Below are 20,722 nucleotides of genomic sequence, written 5' to 3'. Positions count from 1 at the left end.
GAGGCCCTTTACTAATTCAGTATAAACTATTATGAGTCAGAAAGACAAGTCACTATAGTTCAGGCTACAGAGGCAGGCTTAGTGTGCTCTAGCTAGCTAATCTTGAAACTTGTCCCCCTGAGGAGAATACCAGGACTCAGAGTTTCAATCTATAAATCTGTGCTCTGGTTTTTCTGCAGCAATTAGTGTGTTGCAGAAGAAACAGAGACTCTTACTGAAGATGCAAACAATACAATTTTCCTGAGTCTGTCCAGGGAAAAGTTTTGAGGCCTGCCCTGGTGAAAGGAGACTAATGAACAGACAAAAACCAAACAGGTAGGGAATCTGCAAATGGTAAGAGACCGACTTACCTCTGTAGCTTTCTGGCTGAGTCCCCGAAGTAGCAGCACAATCACGTGGATGGCAGCTCTGCGCACTTGAACTTCGTGGTCTGTTTTAGCCACAGCAATCAGGCAAGCTGTTACCTAGGAGAGTGAGAGAAGAAGTCAATAAAAATCAGGATTGCACAATTACATAAAGCCTTCCAACTATGTTCTACTTTCTATATGTTCATCGAGAACATTCTGGCTTAGAGAGGGGTGGATAGTTTCCTCATTTTCAGTAAAGAGGGAGAGTTCTAGTGGCAGAGATCTTGATTTAGTCTGGTTTTTCTGAAAAAGGACAAAATCTGGTTTGGAATTCAGGAGAAAAATTAGAGAGTGGGAAGGGATACATGTATACTGTCATGTGCCGTTAATGATGGAGATGCATTCTGAGAAATGCAACGTTAGGCAATTTTGTCATGTGAACATCGAAGAATGTATACTTCCACAAACCAAAAGGTAAAGCCTACTACATACTTGGGCTGTATGGTATACCACCATCTTATATGTGGTCCATCGTTGACTAAAATGTCATTATGTGGCATGTGACTTTATAATAAAAGCATGGTCCATTGCAAATATTTACTCAAAAGTGGGAAGAACTGTTACTTGTCCCCCTTTGGGGACATCAAATTGAAGGAAGAAAGGATGGTCCAAATACAGCAGCATCTAGGGACTGAGAACCATGGAGATCTGGCTAAGCAGGCTTGAGAGTTCAAGGCCTGGCGTGAGTATGGATGTGCTACTGATGAAAATTTCTGCCCACAGTCAGAGAAATACATAAACATTCAAATGGATCTTATTCAGCATGTCCAGACCTCCCAGTCCTACAAATCCAGCTTACACCCCATGTGAGTCACTAGGGGCCAATTTCTGAGGCTCCCTGCCTGGACTTCTTCATTTGCAGAATATATCTTTCAGTGCTCATTTACTTTAAAAGATGCCTCTATAACAGAAAAGACTGGAAATTACTTGCAAAACATGGTGCTAATAATTACATGTTATATAATGAGAGTTTTCTATACCCTGTACCAGTCACCTTACCCCCAACCCTGCTTCTGGTAGGCACAAAAATATTCTAAAACCTCAATGAAGAGTTACCTCTAAAAACAACAGCAACAAAATTTTCAGAGGCATTAGTGCAAGATTTAAAAAGAAAAAGTAAAAATTTTGAAAGTGTGAACAATGGCAGCAAAAATTGAAATTATTCAATTGGTCTCTCACATACTTTGTTTTTGATTTACTATGTAAGTGTATTTCTTTGCTAACTGTGGAGGGATTTCTAATCATGATAAGAAAATAGCCAGATTGTGTATTTGGAAACATGTATAAATATATCCTGTGTTTAAAGAATGGTTTTAAAAAAGGTTTAAAAGATATAGGCACAAATGAGGACACAGACTTGTGCAGAAATTTTAAATATGCAGGTTGTATTTTCTACAGCTTTCAAACAGTTGGGCATAGTTCAAAGAGTTTAATTAATCAGTGATGGCAAAGAGATGAGAAGAAGTAGCTTGTTTTTAAATATAATTGCATCTGTGATGCACTGGCATTTAATCAAGTTGTACATCGATTAGAAAAACTATCAGTTTGCAAGTGAAGGGAAATCCCAGAAAAGCTCAACTCTCTGGGGGCCATTTTTCAATAAGATCCAGCAAGCTGCTTCTGCTTTTGACCTGGGACACCCTGACTCAAGGCCATCCAGTGATTTCCATGTCTCTGACATTAATGATGGAGGTAATTCAGTCCTAGGAGGAATTCCTTGGGCAACCTCCAAACAGGCAACAATATAATAGCTACCTCCACTTGCAGGCTTAGTATTTACAAGGTAAGAGCTGAAATCAGAGAAACAAGTTACAGCTAGGTCTGAGTCCTTCTTGACACATGAAAGTTCAGCTTATTCAGTCTGATAACTAAAGCGTGAAAGCCAGCACAGGCCAGGTAATGTGCAGATGCTCCCAAGCCTTTCTGCCCGCCTCCCTCTAGGTTAAGTTTTGGGCCCATGTTTCCACATTTCATTCCACCAAGGCTTCCTGGCCTAAAACTCTGATGGCGTCCAGCTCTGCCACCTCTATTCTGTTTCATTATGCTGAGTGGACCACACCTCTGTCTCAGCTCTCAGTGTCAGGCCAGCTCTAACTCTCAGACATTTATTCCAAAATTGGGACAGGCAGAGGTGTCCTGGCTAGAAAAGGGCTTCCCCTGCAAAGCTAGTTCTTGAATCCCCATGCCACCTTGACGGTATGACTAGAGAAGAGCTGGTTATTACAAGCCTTGCTGAGATCAGAAGGAACGGTTTCCTGCTTGCTACAGGCTGTGAGTGATTATGCACCAGACTCGAGCCCATCTGCAAGCAGCCATCCAGGACAATCAGCAAGGGTCCTGTGAACAGAAAAGTGGTCATGAACCTTCCTCAATACTTCTGCCACAAAAACCAAATGTGTAATGGTTGGTTATGCAAAATATTTTTAAAGCATCAGAATTTTAATATGATCTTGCAGATATCTAGAGATAAGAACAGCCTTCTTTTCAGGTCACGCTCCCGTAACCAACTTGTAATGTTGCTCTATCGCAGGCTGGTGGGATAGACCCCTCGTCAAATACTAGAAGCAGGGCCACTCTCATCTGTTCAGTCTGAACAAGTCACTCCCATGGCTAGTCTCTCTCACCTCCAATCCCAAGGACATACTCAACACTGCCTTCCACCCCTAAAAGCATTGTTGAATAGACAGATAGATGATGTAAGGTCATCATCTATGATGTAAGGTCTTTACTAATTTATGAATTGGTGTAATATTTCTATTCTGTTTCTAAGTCCTCCCAGAGGGCAGAAACCCATTCTATGTGATCTTCATGTTGCCTGCCCTACGGGTCGATGTACCTATTTTAATAAGCCATACTATGTAAGGCTTTTTCTTCATTGGCTAAATTACATAAATCATATCCACTTCTGAAAGCCGTACAGAGAGAAAGATGATGATTGCTTTGGAAACACTAAAGGTCAGTTTAAGTAATTTAACACTTGATAGAAGCCAACATAAATAAGGAAAACATCACTCCTCAAACAGCTGGCACACACCAAGCATAATTAGAACTATGTAAATAAAGATAATACAAGTGGCAAGATTATACACACACACACACACACACACACACACACACACACACACACACACACACACACACTCTCTCCCCCTTGGAAAATTCCAGAAGAGAGGTAACAGATTCGAGGTATGTATCGAGAACACATGATTTCAATTTTCTTTTCAATCTTCATCCCTTTCCCTGATGCTTCCTTAAAATTCAGTCAGTATACTAACTTGTCTGAAACTGGACCATCTGTCCTTCTATTTTGTAAACTAAGAAACCTTAACAGCAAAGGCAATATGGCCTCTAATTCAAACGTGCTCACTTTGCTCATTTAACCTGCCATGAAAGAGAACTGTGGTGGCTACTTTAGCTTCCTCGAGGTTTCCCAGGACATCTACCTGAGTCCTCACCTCAGTAGTCTATGTACCCTCAAACTGCACATGCCCTGCTACTTAGAAAACCTCACTGATTGTGGAAAATTGGTAATCAATTTGGATTATTCGGCTAGACCAGAGGCAATAGCTTTGCATCAGACCTCAAAGCTCAGGTTTGTGGACATTATATTTAAAGTGGATTGCTTCTTCACTTGTCACCTAGGGCATATCTTATTTGCTGTACTGAGGATGGGCCTCTCAGTGCAGTTCACTTAAATCATATCTACTTCTCAGAGAGAGTGGTAAAGATGAAAGAGCCTATCTAGATTTGACTTCAAGGAACACAGCTCTTGACAAGAAGAAGAAATTGGGAAAAATAAAAATGCTCTCCAAACAAGTTAAATCTCGACACCAATAGAGAGGAAAAACCTGAATTCCTAGTACAGAGAATGTGAAAGAGCTGATCCTATCCTTCTTTGCCAGCATGCACTGTCACAGCACGAACACCCACAAATCTGGACCACCTAGCAGGTAGGACAGATTTCTTCAGATGCCCATGGGCTATAGCAATCAATGATCCCTAGATCAGATCATGTTAGATTATGCTTCTCCTCTTTCTCTAACTGGCCAACACTTGATCAATGTAACATCCTTGTTGCCCTGACAAGTCTAACTAAGGGTCCCAGTTCCATGTTCCTTCAGCACCTTGTGCTTGTTCTATGACATCACTCTAGTCCACTTATTTATTCCTCAGTATTTCACACTCCACTGAGATATCCCTGGGGGAAGAGATTGGGTCCTTTTCTGTGTCTTCTAATATACCTGGCACATGACAAATGCTCATGAAGAAGTCCTTCAATGTGCCCAAAGTTAAACTTCCTTCTCCATCAGTACACACTGGGGCTAAGCATTTTTCAGACTGCAAAAGATTTCCAGAGCTTTCATGGGACACTGAAGAAACTGTCATAGAAGAGGATACAATAATCTTTTAAAATAAATTAGATTGTTTTATTCTGCTCTGGCTTCCCATCTCACTCGCAGTAAAAGCCAAAGTCCTTCCAAGGCTCCACTTGGACTGCCACCACCTCCGATACCTCCCCTTACCCTCTTCACTCAAGCTACAGCGGCCTTGCTGTTTGGCAAGTCAAGTGTGCACCTGCTTCAGGGCCTCTGTATTTCTGCTCCCTCTACCTCTCCCCAGGTATTTCCTTCAGATCTTTGCTCAAATATCACTCATCACTGAAGCTTTTCCTGTTCATCTAAGTTCACATACAAACTCCCTTCCTGCCCCTTACCTTACTAGATTTATCTGATTAGCACTTACTCCCTCTGACCACAGTATACATTTATTTACTTGTTTGCTTGTTTGTTACCTAACTCTCCTCTCTAGAATGTCAGTTTCATGAGCAGGAACTTTGTTGTGTTCAGAGCTGGATCCCCACCACCTAGCACATGGTTTGGTTGTAGCCCCATAACTGTCACAGAGTAAGTGTTCAATAAATACTTGTTTAATGAATGAACAAATGAAGAACTACTTAGAAGCCAGGCCAAATAATGCCACTTTTTCAATACAAATGAACAAGAGCAGTCTGACTATAGGAGGACTCAATGGCTGAACTACTAAGACTGTCGGGTGTCCAATCATGTTTGAACTTGTAGTCCACCCAAGGCAGCTGGTTTGGCACTGATGACATGGCAAGCGTGGGATGATACATAAGAAGGAACAACTAAAAAGAAGAGACAGAAATTATGTGGGATAGAAACACCTGGTTTTTCAAATCGGAGGGAATATATTGCCTTCTGAAGTTTAATTGCCAAAAGCAAATGCTATTAGTACGGAGCTACATGACCCTTCCTGTCAGTAGCTTTTCTCACATGGCAAGTCTCTTCCTTTTCAAGGCCAAAAAAGCAATCTTATAAATGAACTGAAAATATTTATTGAGAGAAAATATAGGTGAGTAGTTAAGTGCATGGATTTGGGAACCTACTGCCTGCATTCAAATCCTAGACTTGCCACTTCCTCTTGGCATGACTTTGGCAACTTATTTCTCTGTACCTCAGTTCCTTCTGTGAGGATTGGACTAGCTGACATACGTAAGGCACTCAGAAGAGTACTAAGTGCTTGCTATTATTACTGTTTTATTTATTTATTTTTATTATTACTATTTTAAAGATATGTAAAAACTCGTCTTCTAAAATAAGCCTTGCTCCTCTTTCTCTTCAATATTAATCAACAAACATTTACTGAGTACCCACTAAGTGCCAAGTACTGTGATAGGTGCTATGGGGTGCAAGGGTAAATACTGATTCTGCCCTTCTTGTGCTCGCAATTTGTTAATGATTATAAACACTACTGGTATTGATGTTACAGAAAGTCCAGATCTCTAGAAGAGGGGAAGGGTCACTGGACAAGGGGTTTGCCAGGTGGATGCCCCCACAGCAGCAGCTCCACACATTGATTTTAAAGTTGAAATAAAAGGTAGGCTCTGTGTTAGCATCCATGGTAAGTAAATAGTCTACTACCTATTCATATTGCATTTCTGAAGGCTTTATAAGCAATGCTTGATTCTTGCTATGAGCCAGGAAGTCATAAAGCTAATGAAGTACTTCATGATGTGGCCCCTGCTGCCTCTTTTATTTTTTGCCCCAGCTCTGCCACCAACGAACTTCCCACTCTAACCTTTTGGATCTTCCTATACTTCTTCAAACCTGTCAGGCTCTCCCACACCAGAGTGCCTTTACATAAGCTGTTCCCTCTGCTGAAATTCTCACCTCTGCCTTTCTGGGATACCCAAATATTATTCTTGTTCTTCAGATTTACCTCCAAGGGTCTGTTCCTCCATCATATCTTCTTCAGTACCCAAACCTAACTGAGGGGCTCCTAAAATGTGCTCCCACGGCACACATAATGGACTGTAATTGTAATCATTGATGTCTGCGTCTTCTACCAAGTTGTCCAGGCCTAGAAGGCAAGGTGGTATCTTATAGGGTGTTTAATTCCTGGCACCTAACAAAAGGCCTGTCACATTGCAGGTGTTTGGTAAATGTACAACTGGGAACATATGAAGGACACTGGTTGCCCCTGTTCTTCCCATTTCCTTGCTGCTCATCCTCATCACTGTCATCCTCAGCCCCCTTTAAATGACCAAAATGTTCCTTAAAGAAAGATCTTAAAATAGAAAACTAAAATTTCTTTACTGACATGTCACCTTCTCAATAGGGCTTGAATACATGATTTACTGCAACCTCCCCTTTGCCTAAAAGTTCAAACCTGATCACCCTTAGCTTCCTCTACTTTTTCTTATTTTCCACATAAACGTTAGATCTTTTTAACAATCCTGCATCGTAGGTACTTTAATTCCATTTTCTCAGTCAGGAAATAGAGCTGAGTCTAAGTTATCTTCTCAAGTGAACACAGGTCAGTAGGTGGTGGAGCTGAGCCTCTTTGGTTCTCTTTCAACAGGTCAGGTGGGCCTCCAGAAAGAAGACACTTCTTGAATGCTACAAAACCTGCTTTAGCTTAATCTTTCTAATTAGCCAAACCAAGAAATTTCTCCCACACTTTCAACAGGTAATCATATGCTGCCGACATGCTACAATTTCCCTGAAGAGAGAAAGGAAAGAAGAACCTAGGGGCTCAAAAAGAAACAGGGTCTCAGTTTTGGGGTTCTGGGAAGATCATGATGTTCAGACACTGTCTAGGTTCTTTGCTTTTAGAAAATGTATATGATCCTGCCAAGTCCAAATCGATCTATTTGAAGATATGTAGGAAATTTTTATTCAGTTCATAGCTATGTTTTTTTTTTTTAATTGTGATGCTTACACAACTCTGTGAATATACTAAAACCATAGAATTGTACTCTTTAAATGGGTGTATTGTATGGTATGTGAATTTTATCTCAATAAAGCTGTTATTAAAAATAATAATATTTGGGCTTGGTTCAGATCATGACCCAAGTCATGGTTCAGTTCATGGTTTATGGTTCAGTTTAGGTTGAGTCGCATGAAGAAAACAAGTAAACAGAGAAAAAATGTGGGAATCATTTCAATATTTGACCCAGAGAAGTTTTAATAGGCTGAAATCTTTAGCTTCTATAACTAAATACTCCCACGAAGGCTCTCTCTTAAGTGTTATAAGTTAATATTATTAAAGAATAAGAGATTTGCTAAGTGCCATCCAAAGCAAACAAAGACCAAGTGCCTAACGGTTCATGTACATTAGAGCGATTGAAGATTTTAAGTCAATAATAACCATTGTTTCCAAGGAAAGAAAAAAAAAAAAACAGGCATAGGGAGTATGTCCGAGGAAGAGTTAAAGGAGAGGAAATGACTGATAAATAACTTCTCTAAAAATCCTAAGTTGGAATTTAATGATAAGAGTAGCCTTTATAATCAATAAAACAAAGCGTATAAATAAAGCTCAGGAACTAGGAAATATCATAAATTCAAGTGTACGTATACATCGATGAGTGTGTCTCTGTGCTTGTTGATAAGGTACAATCACCAGACATTGAAGAAAATTCGTTCTCAGTAGGTACTTCTTAGGATTCGATATTCAATATGGTCAGCCCTAGAATACTGAATATTGTAAAAGAAACCACTATTACGGTTGTCTAAGTTTTTGTTCTTATAAAGTTACATGCTTTGTATGAGAAATCTGGTCCCTCATAAATAAAAAGGTAATATAAACTATTTTATCTATATATTTATAATTTATAAGCCATCTTCTTCCAAAAAAGATTAGAGCTGGTCAAGTACATTGGTCAGAAAAAGACTCCTGGCCATATATTAACTTGTTCTTTCTGTCTATCATCATCTCTAAATAGCAACACGCTAGCATGTAGTAGGTGCTCAAGATACATATTAATATACTGATGACTAAAGAACACGAGGGCAAACATAAAATTTAAGGGGCTAGAGCAAGATATTCATGGAGCAACATACAAGTGTGTGACAAGATGCGCGTTTCATTAGATCATAAACTCTAGAATCAGGAGCATCCTGCGCCAACACTTGGTACGGCTGTTACTCTGGCTGCTCCCTTACCTACTATGGACCAGGAACTGGGTGTAAAGTGACCAATACATAGTCTTTTCTGGTAAATGACCCTGTCCCCCTGAATACAGAGCATGTGCGACCAAAGAGGACCAATTAGAGTATTTGCCTGAGATTGTTCTGTGAACAGAGATGGGGCTCACAGGTGGCCCAGAGCCTCAGGCAGAGTTTCATCTGCCCTTCCTCAAAGTTTCTGCAATTCTGTTAGTTACTTTGGAATCTTCATAATAAATCCTCTTTTATTGCTTAATATAGGATAAGATGACTTCCTTAAATAAGAATTAAAAAATTCTTACAATATAACTTTTGATATACATGTCAGACTAGTGAAGCCGACAGAGGTTAAAGGACTTAACCAATATTGAAAAATAATACAGGTCTCCTGACTCTCAATCCAAAGCTATACCATAGGTCCAAGTGAAGTCAAGCTTTAGAGAAAAGAATCGACATGCAGTACCTCATGAACCACGGAGCCCAGCAGAAAGTCCAGCCTCTGGCACAGCTCCCCAAGGTTGGATAAGCTGCTGGCCCTGTGAGCACTGTCTGGATCTCTCACTCCCCTCAGGAAGGTGTGGATCAAAGGTTCTCGGTACTTTGAAACCATGTCCCCTACATAAAAAGGGAAATCAAAATGTGTTAAAGCAAACTGCCAACTTCTTAAACAAGAAACAATGATATTTTCATGGTACACTTTATGGTGTTTTATATATTTCAAAGTAGTTGCATAACCACTAAAAATCATGCTCTGGAAGAGCAAAAGAAACTAATAGAACCAGTATCATTCCATTTATGTATGTAAAAATGTCCACACACATAACTTCTCTTACTATTAACAAACTAAGCTTACAGATTTAAATATGTATACTAAATATACAAATGCACAAAAAAGTATGTTCTCAGTACTGGAGATAATATAGCATGAACAAGAAAGCAAGTTCCCATATTCATGAAGCCAGCTTCTGGTCGGAGAGAAAGACAAAAAGAGTAAATAAATCTTGCAGCAGCAATAAGGGTTATGAAGAAAAAGAAGGAAGGCAGGGATGGTGGTGGGATTGAGAGCCAGGGATGAGGGCTCAGGGAAAAGCTCTCAGAGGAGAAGACCCAAAGGAACAAGTCATGTGAAAACCTAGGAGAAAAGTGAAGAGCAGAATGGACAAGTTTTGTATTCAATGGAGAAATCTTATGGCTCTTTCTTATACTGACCCTCCATAAAAGCCAAGGGCATGTTATTACATAAACAAAACCACAACTTAATGTTCCATGTATGCAAATTCTTGCCCTGCCTGAGCTTCCTTACTACTTTCCAAATGAGCATCCATTTAACTGCATGCTCTACCAACACCACCCGAAGTGCACCTAAGAACCAAAAAGAGCCAGTGGGAAGGTCAGCATCTTAAGAGCCCGCACTGTACCCAGTGAGCTGACTCTGGGCCCACTTATGACCCTGTTTTCCAGGTACTGGACTGGCAGAGTTGGAACACTTATTGCATCTACTCTTCATTTCTCAAAGTGCCCTGCCATTATGTTCCATGCAACCCGATCTCTCTTAGACCTCACATACATGGCCTAGATTTGTCACACTCTTGTTCAAACCTGTTCTTTGGGGATTTAGAGCTCTGCTCCCATTTCCTGGGGGCTCTGCTAGCCTCCAATTAATCCTCCTTCCTCCTAGCTCCTACCATGCTGGATAGCTGACTTCTCAAGACTGTACTGGATCCTAGTCTCCAGGCTGGGGGTCAGCCCTGACCAGATTCCTATGAAGAATAAAATGAATACATGTAGTCAGAGGATATAGCTGCATTCTCTGCAATTGACACAGGCAGAGAATTCAAAGATCCTACATAAAGGGTTCTTAGTTTGAGCTTTAGGGATGCCTGTTTGTCAAATTTTGTTTTGTACATCTCGTTGGCATTCTCCCATTCTTTCTTGCAAATCACACTCTAATTTCATTCAGATATCTACCTTCCCATTGGCCCTAACCACCACTGATGTGATTCAGGCTAAGGTCTTCACTGGTCTAAGTGAATCGTGGTGGACATCTTCCCTTGCCTTAAATGGTTTAAGTATGGGCATATGACCAACCTGGATAATGAGGTGTAAAGAAAAATCTGCTGGAAGACTCTAAGAATATGTTTTGCCTGTGGCTATGGTAAAGATATGACACTTTAGAGTTGCTGTAGCCAACTTGAAACCATGAGGGACCAGAGGATGAGGCCAAATAGCTGAGGCTAGCAGAGCAGAAAGATGAAAAGAATTTGGGTCTTGAATGATGACATGGAGTCAAAAAATTAACTAGTGCTGGACTTTTTGTTATGTGTAATGATGTATTTGCTATGTTTAAGCCAGTCGAGTTGGGAATTTCTGTATCTGCAGCCAAAAGCATTCTGATATAATATGAAAACTGAAATGTTCTTTAAAATTGTAGAATACCTCTATGTCAGTTCTACGTGTATCAGTATAAAGCCAGGAAAGTTAGATTTGCCAAAACAAAGAAATTTAAGACTGCATATGTTTTATAAAGGATTCAAAAATCAATTTTATAATTAACATTATAACAAAGGAAAAAATTAAACCCAATAATTTTTCCTTCTAATTACAATTTTAATTGGAACAATAGCCTGGTATATAGCATGATTCTTATAATATCTATATCTATATCTATATCTATATCTATATCTATATCTATATCTATATCTATATCTATATCTATGACTTTCCCAAAGAGCTAAGTCATCTTTAGACATCTGCCAACCTATTAAAAAAAAAAGGTGAGTAAGCACAGTAGTTGCTCATGTGAAGGGGTTATACACTGAGAATATTTCATAACTATTGACTGAGTTCATTATGAATTAAAACCTTGGGCTCCAGGACATCCGCTACTATTCTTTAGTTTCTGATTAAGCAACAAAATCTCAGTTATCCCACTCACTCTTGGTTTTGATTTAGGGTTTTTTGTTTTGTTTTGTTTTTTTTGGATTGCTTGCTTGCCTTCTCTCTCTCTCTCTGTATTTTTCTTTATCCAGATGAAACGCTGTTATTGCTTCACTTGAAACTTATTTGAGCCACAAGATTCTAAGATTCTAATTCACCTTTTGTCTAAAAGATGGCATACACTTGTCCCCTGACAAGGGCACACATTCATCATCATCTTGTCGCCTCCTCAAAAACAAGCATATTATATGGCTTTTATAAAATGTGATATTGATTTCTGAATTCCCTCACCTCCATTTTCAGAAAGTACTCACCACAGACTACAAGAGGTAGACTAAGAGATACCCATGAACAGCTTCAGGGAAATGAACATAGTAAATCCAAGCCCGCTTAGAAACATAACTCAACGACTTTTACTTTGTGCAATGATAATGATAACACCTGGCCATTTGCATCTTCATATTCTTCTCAAGATGTCAGCAATAATCAACCTCATTGAGAAGCAAACAGCTGTGTGTTCAAAGAAGCAAGTGAAGGATCTAGATTTGTTTGAACAAACTTGATAAAAACGAGTTGCTTTGGAAGGTGAAAAATCAAGTGCAACGGTAAAAGATAAAGCTGAAGATTTTTTAACCTGCTTATGACTTGCTTGTATCAATTACTGTACATGTGAAAAGCTTCTTTTAACAAATTAGGATTTGGAAGATTTTTATCAGGCTTTTCAATGGTACTCTGAAATCCAGATTGAGAGATTCATTTATCATATTCCCTCTTCTTTCATTAAGGGCCTGAGGTGACCTAACTTAGTGGAAGGGCACTATCAAATCTGAATTAATACAATAACTTTTGGAGACCTGCTGATTTCAAGGGCTCAACCATTCCCATAGTTCACTGAAATAGGTCATAATGATGAAACTGAGAAAAAGTCAGAAAGAAAATTCAACCCCTGGCCAAATCCTTACATCATCCTTTCAAAACTTTATTACTAATGTCTAGGGGGCCCTCTAGTTTTTCTTTTTTCCCTCCCCTTCTTTCCTCCCCCCACCGTTCCCCCGACACATAGAAGTGAATACAAATAAAACCATTCTTAACTATCTCTTCTATCTACCAACAGGAAGTAACTAAGAAGTATCTTATCCTGCTGGTTAAGGTGCTGCTGGGTAAAACCAATTGTATTTTCCAAAGATGGAATGATCACTTACAGCTGCACTACTTTATGATCAGAAGGTTACTTACATACATTCTGAGGAATGTTTTAGTCCAGTGTTTCTCAAACACAAGTATAGGCACTGAAATTGTGCAGTGCAACGTGATTATAATGTGGATCCAAGTGATTCAGAATTATCATTAAAATGAGAATAGACCTAAAAATTTGTTTAGAGAATTCAGACTCCTGAAGTATATTAGAATTTAATCAGACTTCAGTTTGAGAAATGCCTTTCCAGCTAGCCAATTTAATAAAAACATTTAATGTGCAAAGGACTCTGTGGGGCACTAAAGATTCAGAGATGAAGGAGCTTTTGTTCTTACTTCTAGGAAACTAGTGGTACCAAGTGGCATGAGAGTAATAGGGCGGGTGATATTTATTCTCTTTGAAGAACACTTCATGGAGGAAGTGACATCTACACTGAATCTTGAAAGATGGTGAGGATTTTCAGATACAAGAGGAAGTGCGCTCCAGGTAGATGGAACTGTGTCAGCAGAGTTGTAGAGGCAAGGTGGTCAAGAAGAGAGAATAAAATAGATGGCATATTCACAAAACAGCTATACCAGTGACTATAACAAAGGGTGCACTGAAATGTGAAATGATTAGAAATATCCAGGGTCAAATCATGGAAGCATAAAGTTAAAGATTTGAACAATGGGAAACTGATAATACTTTTAAAAATTCATTTTTAGAGCAGTTTTAGTTAGGTTCACAGCAAAATTGAACAGAAAATACAGAGTTCCCATTTATCTCCCTTCTCCCAGACTCCCCTACTAGCAATATCCTTTGCCACAGCCTCCATATGTTTCAATTGTTGAACTTACATTGACACATCATTATCACCAAAAGCCCATAGTTTTCATTAAGGTTCACTCTGGTGTTATACACTCTGGGTTGACAAATGCATATGGACAGGTAATCACCATTATAGTATCATACAGAATAGTTTTACTGCCCTAAAAGTCCTCCATACTTTCCTATTCATCCCTCCCTCCTGGCTCACCCTACCAACCACTAATCTTATTGTCTCCACCATTTTGCATTTCTAGAATGTCATATACAGTTGATTCATTAAAAATACAGGGGATAAAGGCACTGACCTCCTACAGTTATGTATAACTTTTGACTCCCCGAAATTTAACTACTAAGAGCCTATCACTGACCAGAAGCCATATCAATAACATAAAGTTGATTAACACATATTTTATATTATATAATGCATTCTTATAATAATGTAAGCTAGAAAAAAATGTTAACAAAATCATAAGGAAAATATTTATAATATTTATTGAAAAAATTCACATAAAAGTGGATCTGTACAATTCAAATTTGTGTTGTTCAAGGGTCAACTGTAGTTGGAATCATATGGTATGTAGACTTTTCAGATTGGCTTCTTTCACTCAGTAATATGCATTTAAGGTTTATCCATGTCTTTTCATGTGCTTTCTTTTATGTGCTGAAAAATATTCTGTTATCTAGATGTACTACAATCTATTTATCCATTTACCCACTGAAGGACATCTTGGTTGCTTCTAAGTTTTGGCAATTATGAATAAAGCTTCTATGAACATTCATGAGCAGATTTTTGTGCACATATGTTTTCAATTCATTTAGGCAAATACTAAGGAGCATGCCTGCTGGATCATGAGGGGCATAGCCATTGTGAATTGTCTGTGAGATTTGTCCTCAAGCCTTTGGTCTCTGAGCTTGTGGAAGGCAGAGGTGTGTTTCATATCAGCTTCTACTTACACATGTATAAGAGTAAGAGTATGCTTAGTTTTGTATGAAACTGCCAAACTGGCTGCCAAGGTAACTGCACCATTTTGGCATAATTGGTTTCCCATTTTCCAAATCCTTAACTTCACACCCTTTGTGATTTGACCCTGCCTATTTCTGTTCATATTCATCTAGCAATGTGCCCTTTGTTATAGTCACCTAGTATAGCTGATTTTAAAATGTGATATATCCATACAATGGAATATTATTTGGCAATAAAAAGGAACAAGGCACTGATACATGCTACAACATAGATGAACATCGAAAACATTAAGTAAAAGAAGCCACTTACTAAAAAACAAACAACAAAAAACAAAAACAAACCACAAAACTGCATGTTGTATCATTTCACTTAGAAGAAATGTCCCCAAAAAGTAAATCTTGAGACAGAAAGTAGATTAGTGATTGTCTAACTGGTAATGGGTACAGGGTTTCTTTTGGGATAATGAAAATGTCTTAAAATTGATTGTGCTGATGGTCGCACAACGTTGTGAACATACAAAAAACCCTGCACATTGTAAATGAGTGAATTGTATGGTATATGAATTATATATCTCAATAAAGTTGTTTTTATTTTAAATAAGTTTTGAAAGTGGGAGGGATAGAAGGAGGGTTGAAGAATCTATTTTACGATAAAGTTGGAAAAATAAACCCACATAAAAATCTTCCCACACTAGAAGAGAAGAGATATATGTGTGTAAGTAGAATCTGATAGGAAACACGCCTCTGCCTTCCAAAAGCTCAGAGACCAAAGGCTCGGGGACGAATCTCACAGGCGATTCACAATGGTTGCTCCCCTCAACATTCCTTGGTGATACAGGACTGGGGCCTGCCCTTGACCACCAGGCAAGCAGAACTCAAGGCTTTCCCATTGCTTTGTGAATGGCACTGCTTCTGCCAGCTCTTTGTTTCCTTATTTGTCAGTAAAAGATGGTGCCAAAGAAAATTTCAGTCTTTATTATTTCAGAGCTGGTAGTTTAACGGGCAACGTTTTAAAAAACCTTCTAAATTAATATTCAATGCTTCATTAAAAATAATTCGTGTAATTTAAAGGTCTCTTAAAAGAATCAAGAAAATATTGAAAATTTAGACTCAGAGGTCCTTATGCATAGTTATAGCCACTTGGTCCAATATCTCACCTATAGCAATGGCTGCACCAAACCACCTTTGACAAATGTGAACCCAGGGATAGTTAAGACCTCCTGCCAATATTTAAAAACCTTTGAGCCCCAGCTCTTTTATTATGTCCAGTCTAAATCTCTTTTACTCTTTATTTCATTTCCTCTTATGGACCAGCCTCCAGTGGAGATGGAGACTCGATTACAATGTGAGATCCCCTCTGGTAATCTAACCAGTTCAAGTATGCTTTTCCTTTCTCCAAGGTGGTACTTTCTGTACTTTTGGGTTTTTTTTTTTTAACAGTATATGATATTTTAAAAAATAATAATTAATTTTTATTATGGTGATATTGGTTAATGAAATCCAGTAAGTTTCATGTATACAATTCAACAGTGTCATATTTATATTGCATTGTACATTCACTGCCCATAGTTAGAGTTCCTTCTGTCACCATATATTTGATCCCTTTTATCCCATGTACTTTCATTTTTGATGTTAGATATTTTGAAGAGAAAAAAAGTGCAAAGGTATAAAAAGATTAAATGATAAAATACATACTTTACTAAATCAGTTATTGAAAAAAAGGAATCCAGAAGAACTGTTTTTCCTTCCATCTCGGATTCCTATTTATTTGGGAACTAAAGTGAACAGATCCCTAGGGGTAGTATTGTAAAGAGCCACGTGCCCTCACAGGAATATCCCTGCTGATCCAGTCAATGAGGAAACAGGAGACAAAATATAGACCCAGTTCTGTTCGCATACCCTTTTATGTCCCTGCTAACCTAACATCTATTCACTTTTCCTAAATTTCAGGGCCTAGAACTCTACTTCACCACTGAAATACAGTAGAATGACTGGTTTCTTGTAACATTACAACTTATTGTCACATGTGTGAATCAGAGTCAACAGAAATGATAATTTCTGTTGAGGTCAGAAGGAAATTAGATTGGCATGGCAGACCCTGACAGGCAGACCCTGACAGGATTTTCTCTCCAAAAGCCATTTAGAGAATTAAATAATTTAAAGGCAATTAATTTTTGATGAAATTCATCATTAAAAAATTCATAAGTAAATTTTGATCTATTAACTATTACTTTTCAGCCTTGAAATTCCCCTGTAACTCTGGGGAAATTATCTCTTTTCTGATTTCAGTTTCCCTTCTCCTCCTAGCTCTTGATGAACAGGAGATTTTCGTTAAGATAAATATGTAGCTACAGTAAAGCCCAGACATAAAATGCTGTGGAACAAAGCAATGTCCTGTGCATTTGTAAGCCTCTCTATCTGCAAAGCACTTGTGTGTCTATTATCTTATTGGAGCCTCACAAGAATTTAAGGTAGGTAGAAAAAAATATTATTAGTTCTGTATCACAAATAAGGAAAGTAAAATTTAAAAAGGCCAATCCCAGGCCACGCAGCTACTGAAAGACAAGTTCTCAAGACCAGGCTTTTGTCTCCCAGGCAGAGGGCTCTTTCTACTGCCTGAAGGACACTTACTTGGCTCTCCATTAAGACAGGCAGGAACTTCCGTTCTAAAACAAAAGACATAAACGAGGCCAACTGATTCCCCCACATCACTGGCATTTCATGGTCCCTGTAATTTTCATCTTTCTCTGTGTAACCTTATAAGGTATGGGTAGAAAAGAAGCCAGTGACACGTCTTAAAATAGTTCATAAGCAATAGGGCATAACGGGAATAAGTTCCTCTTGTCCAAGGGGAAAAACCAGAATTGTTACTTAATCGTCTTGTTTAAGGGCTGGAATCCTATGAATTCTAGCCTGAAGAAAAGAACAAAAAATTCCCCTCTTCCTTACCATTTTAAAAGTGAAAAGAGCTGAACACTTCCGATTTCCTAACAGTAGCAGATGACTGATAAATGGCCTTGTGAAAGCTGCTAAAACCCCTATGCTTGATACACATATTAGGGCACTGCAGACTGCTGGAGCCAAAGCCATCTTCTGGTCTTGATGGGGCTTGCCTGGGAGGCAAGTCGCAGTCGTCACTGGGCAAGAATGCTACGTAGTCCCTGGAAAGATTTCCCCCTACTGGTGTCTACATGTCAGGACCCACTCTTCTCCCTAAGGCTAACTGTTGATCTGCTGCTTTTGGTTTTACATTCATACTGTAATCCTTTTTAAGGCAATGTAACCAAGAGGTGACCCTGAGCTATGAGTAGGTTAGCAAAGATTTCAGGAGCTCTTAGCCCTCCCTTTCCTGCTTCTGATTTCATTGTACCTCATCACACAGACCACATAAGTAGGGATGATTTAGATGCATATTGTATATAGATAGACTTTGACAGACCATGGGAAGGTCCCTGTGGGATAAGTCATTAAACAAAAACAAATTTGTTAGTGGGAACTATTGTTGATGCAAGTGACCTACTAGGTATGTTTTAAAAAGCCAGAGAGCTTCTTGCCTCCAAAGATTTCTTCTATGAGCAAAATGTATTGCCCAAGAGTCTATTTAATTATTAGAATTTTATTTCTTTGGACTAAATAGCCTCCTACTAGAAATGTAAAAAATCATCCCAAGATGGGTGGCACAATAGAAGGCTGTCATCTAACACTTAGCAAATATTAATATACCTGCTATGTCCTTTCTACAAGCTAGAACAAGAAAGATTTGAAGGCAAGATAAGCTCTGAAATTTTATTCCATCTATTGATGGTCAAACCTGGGTAAGGACTTATAGAAGGAAGTTTTAAACAGGAGAGGAAAAGACAAAAGAGGTAAGTGAGGGTCACTGAAGAGAGGCAGAGACTCTACCCCTCAACTTTGCAAAAAAATGGTTTTTTTGTCTTCAGATAACAGAGTGATGCGCAAATATGAACCATAGATAAATATCTTTTGGACAAAGTAAAACAATGTACAGGAAATGCTTTGTACCAATGGATTTTTGGCAACTCAATGCACTAAAGTAACACAAGAATAGTTTGAAATGGAGGATGCCAAGGCTTCTATAGTTATGTATTAACTAGGTTACTCATTCCATCTTAATAGCTCATTGAACTAAAAAAGATTGATTTAATCAACATATGAACTTTCTAGTTTACACAAAGTCACCCTACAAGGAAAATTTGCAATAACTGACTCTATCCTAGTGTGTTACTGACAAGACAAACAGATTAATTCTCCTGAAAGTGTGCTTGAGGCTGTAACAGGCTTCAGAAACATGGCAGAATTTTCTTGAAGGGTAGAATTAACAAAGTAAAGCCCAGAAATGTGATCTCTGGAAGAAAAAGTTCCAGGTTTATGGCAAGTTATTTTAAAAGATGAAATAAGAAAAAACAACTAGATATTTTAAATGAAGGAAACTCTCTTTACAATTTTGTAATGATGAAAGTATTAAAACCATTCCAGTGACTTAATTAATTTAATTTGTTACATAAATGTTCAAACTCGTTAAAGCATGCCCAAGAGTTAGTTGGCCTCATAATATTGACAAACACAAATCAAGAAGCCTGTGGCCTGAGAATATAACTTCGTGTTTAAATCATTAACACAACATCCCTCAAGTGCTATGAAATCAATCTCTACTTTATTAGGTCCAGCAAAACAAAAATTGAGGTACAATTTCTTCCTAAAGAGAATATTATATTTCAGTTAGATTGTTGGTTTACTCTCTTGCAAGTCCATAAGTCAAAATGAATGCAACCTCTATTTTAAAACTTGCAAAAAGAGTAAATCAGGTGCTTCACAGGCCTGTGTCCTTTCACATACACATTGAAGAACACAAATTCATGCTTTAATTTACTCTAAATTGGAATAAGGGAGTGAAATGAGACAAAAGTATGAAGACACCGAAAATAAAAACAACAGCAGAATAAAACGCTGAAACATTAAATTGGAATAGGGGAGTGAAATGAGACAAAAGTATGAAGACACCGAAAATAAAAACACCGAAAATAAAAACAACAGCAGAATAAAACGCTGAAACATTAAACATAATTATGCTATCTCTAAAGAAAGGAGCCTTTGCCAATGGCATCTTATATCTGCTGAGCTAATGATTCTTGCCCCTGGTGATTATCAGAAAAGAAAAGCATTATCTACTCAAATCTTTTTAAAGAGATCTAATTATAAAAAGTAAGATTTCTGCTTTTAAAGTAGAATACAAAGCTTGACTTGGGAAAAAAAGGACTTAAAGAATGATTTGGAAAGTTGTATAACTTCCACAGAAACTCCCTTGAAAAGCAAGCAATGAGGTGCATACATAAGAAACACATATAATTACTTGTATAATGGACACCTTACAATAGGGGCCAGGAGACTTTTCCTGTAAAAAGCCAAATGATGAATACTTTGGCTTTGAGGATCATACAATCTCTGTCGTAACTATTCAACTTAGCTGTTGTAGTGCAAAAGCAGCCATAGACAACATATAAACAAATAAATGTGACTGTTTCAATAAAACTTTATGTACGGACACTAAACTTTACATTTCATATAATTTTCACAGATCACCAAAGATTATTCTTCTTTTGCTCCACCCACCCCCAACTATTTAAAAATGTGAAAGTGCCATTCCTTGCTCAGAGGCCATGCAATAACAGGTGGCAGGCTGGATGACAGTTTGTTGACTCCTGCAATTTCCCAACTTAAAAGCCCCATGATTTTTTTGTTAACAGAAATTAGCTCCCTGATGCTACTGCAGTATGTATGTTCTGCTACTAAGAGTTCAAGCCAATATCAGGTGGCTGATTTTCTAATTTCATAGTATAATTTGGCTTTTACAATCTCCGCATCAACTAAAACGATAAGTTTGGTTAAAGCAAACCATTTATTTATTACATTTGTGACTAAGGGCA

The 20,722-nt window shown here is 38.2% G+C and overlaps 1 protein-coding gene across 1 annotated transcript in view; it reads right to left on the bottom strand.

Annotated features, from left to right (window-relative positions):
- Positions 1-20,722, bottom strand: part of TANGO6 (transport and golgi organization 6 homolog) — a 129,938-nt gene that overhangs the window by 29,068 nt on the left and 80,148 nt on the right. The window contains exons 14-15 of the mRNA XM_011380580.2: positions 9,339-9,490; positions 351-464 (exon numbers count right to left, since the gene is read on the bottom strand). Coding sequence (XP_011378882.1) covers positions 351-464; positions 9,339-9,490 — 266 coding nt within the window. The remainder of the gene's footprint in view (positions 1-350; positions 465-9,338; positions 9,491-20,722) is intronic.

This window comes from Pteropus vampyrus, unplaced genomic scaffold, assembly GCF_000151845.1.
Source record: "Pteropus vampyrus isolate Shadow unplaced genomic scaffold, Pvam_2.0 Scaffold394, whole genome shotgun sequence".
Classification (NCBI taxonomy): domain Eukaryota; kingdom Metazoa; phylum Chordata; class Mammalia; order Chiroptera; family Pteropodidae; genus Pteropus; species Pteropus vampyrus.
Note: the sequence above shows the minus strand (reverse complement) of the source record. Positions and strands in the feature narration are given on the sequence as shown.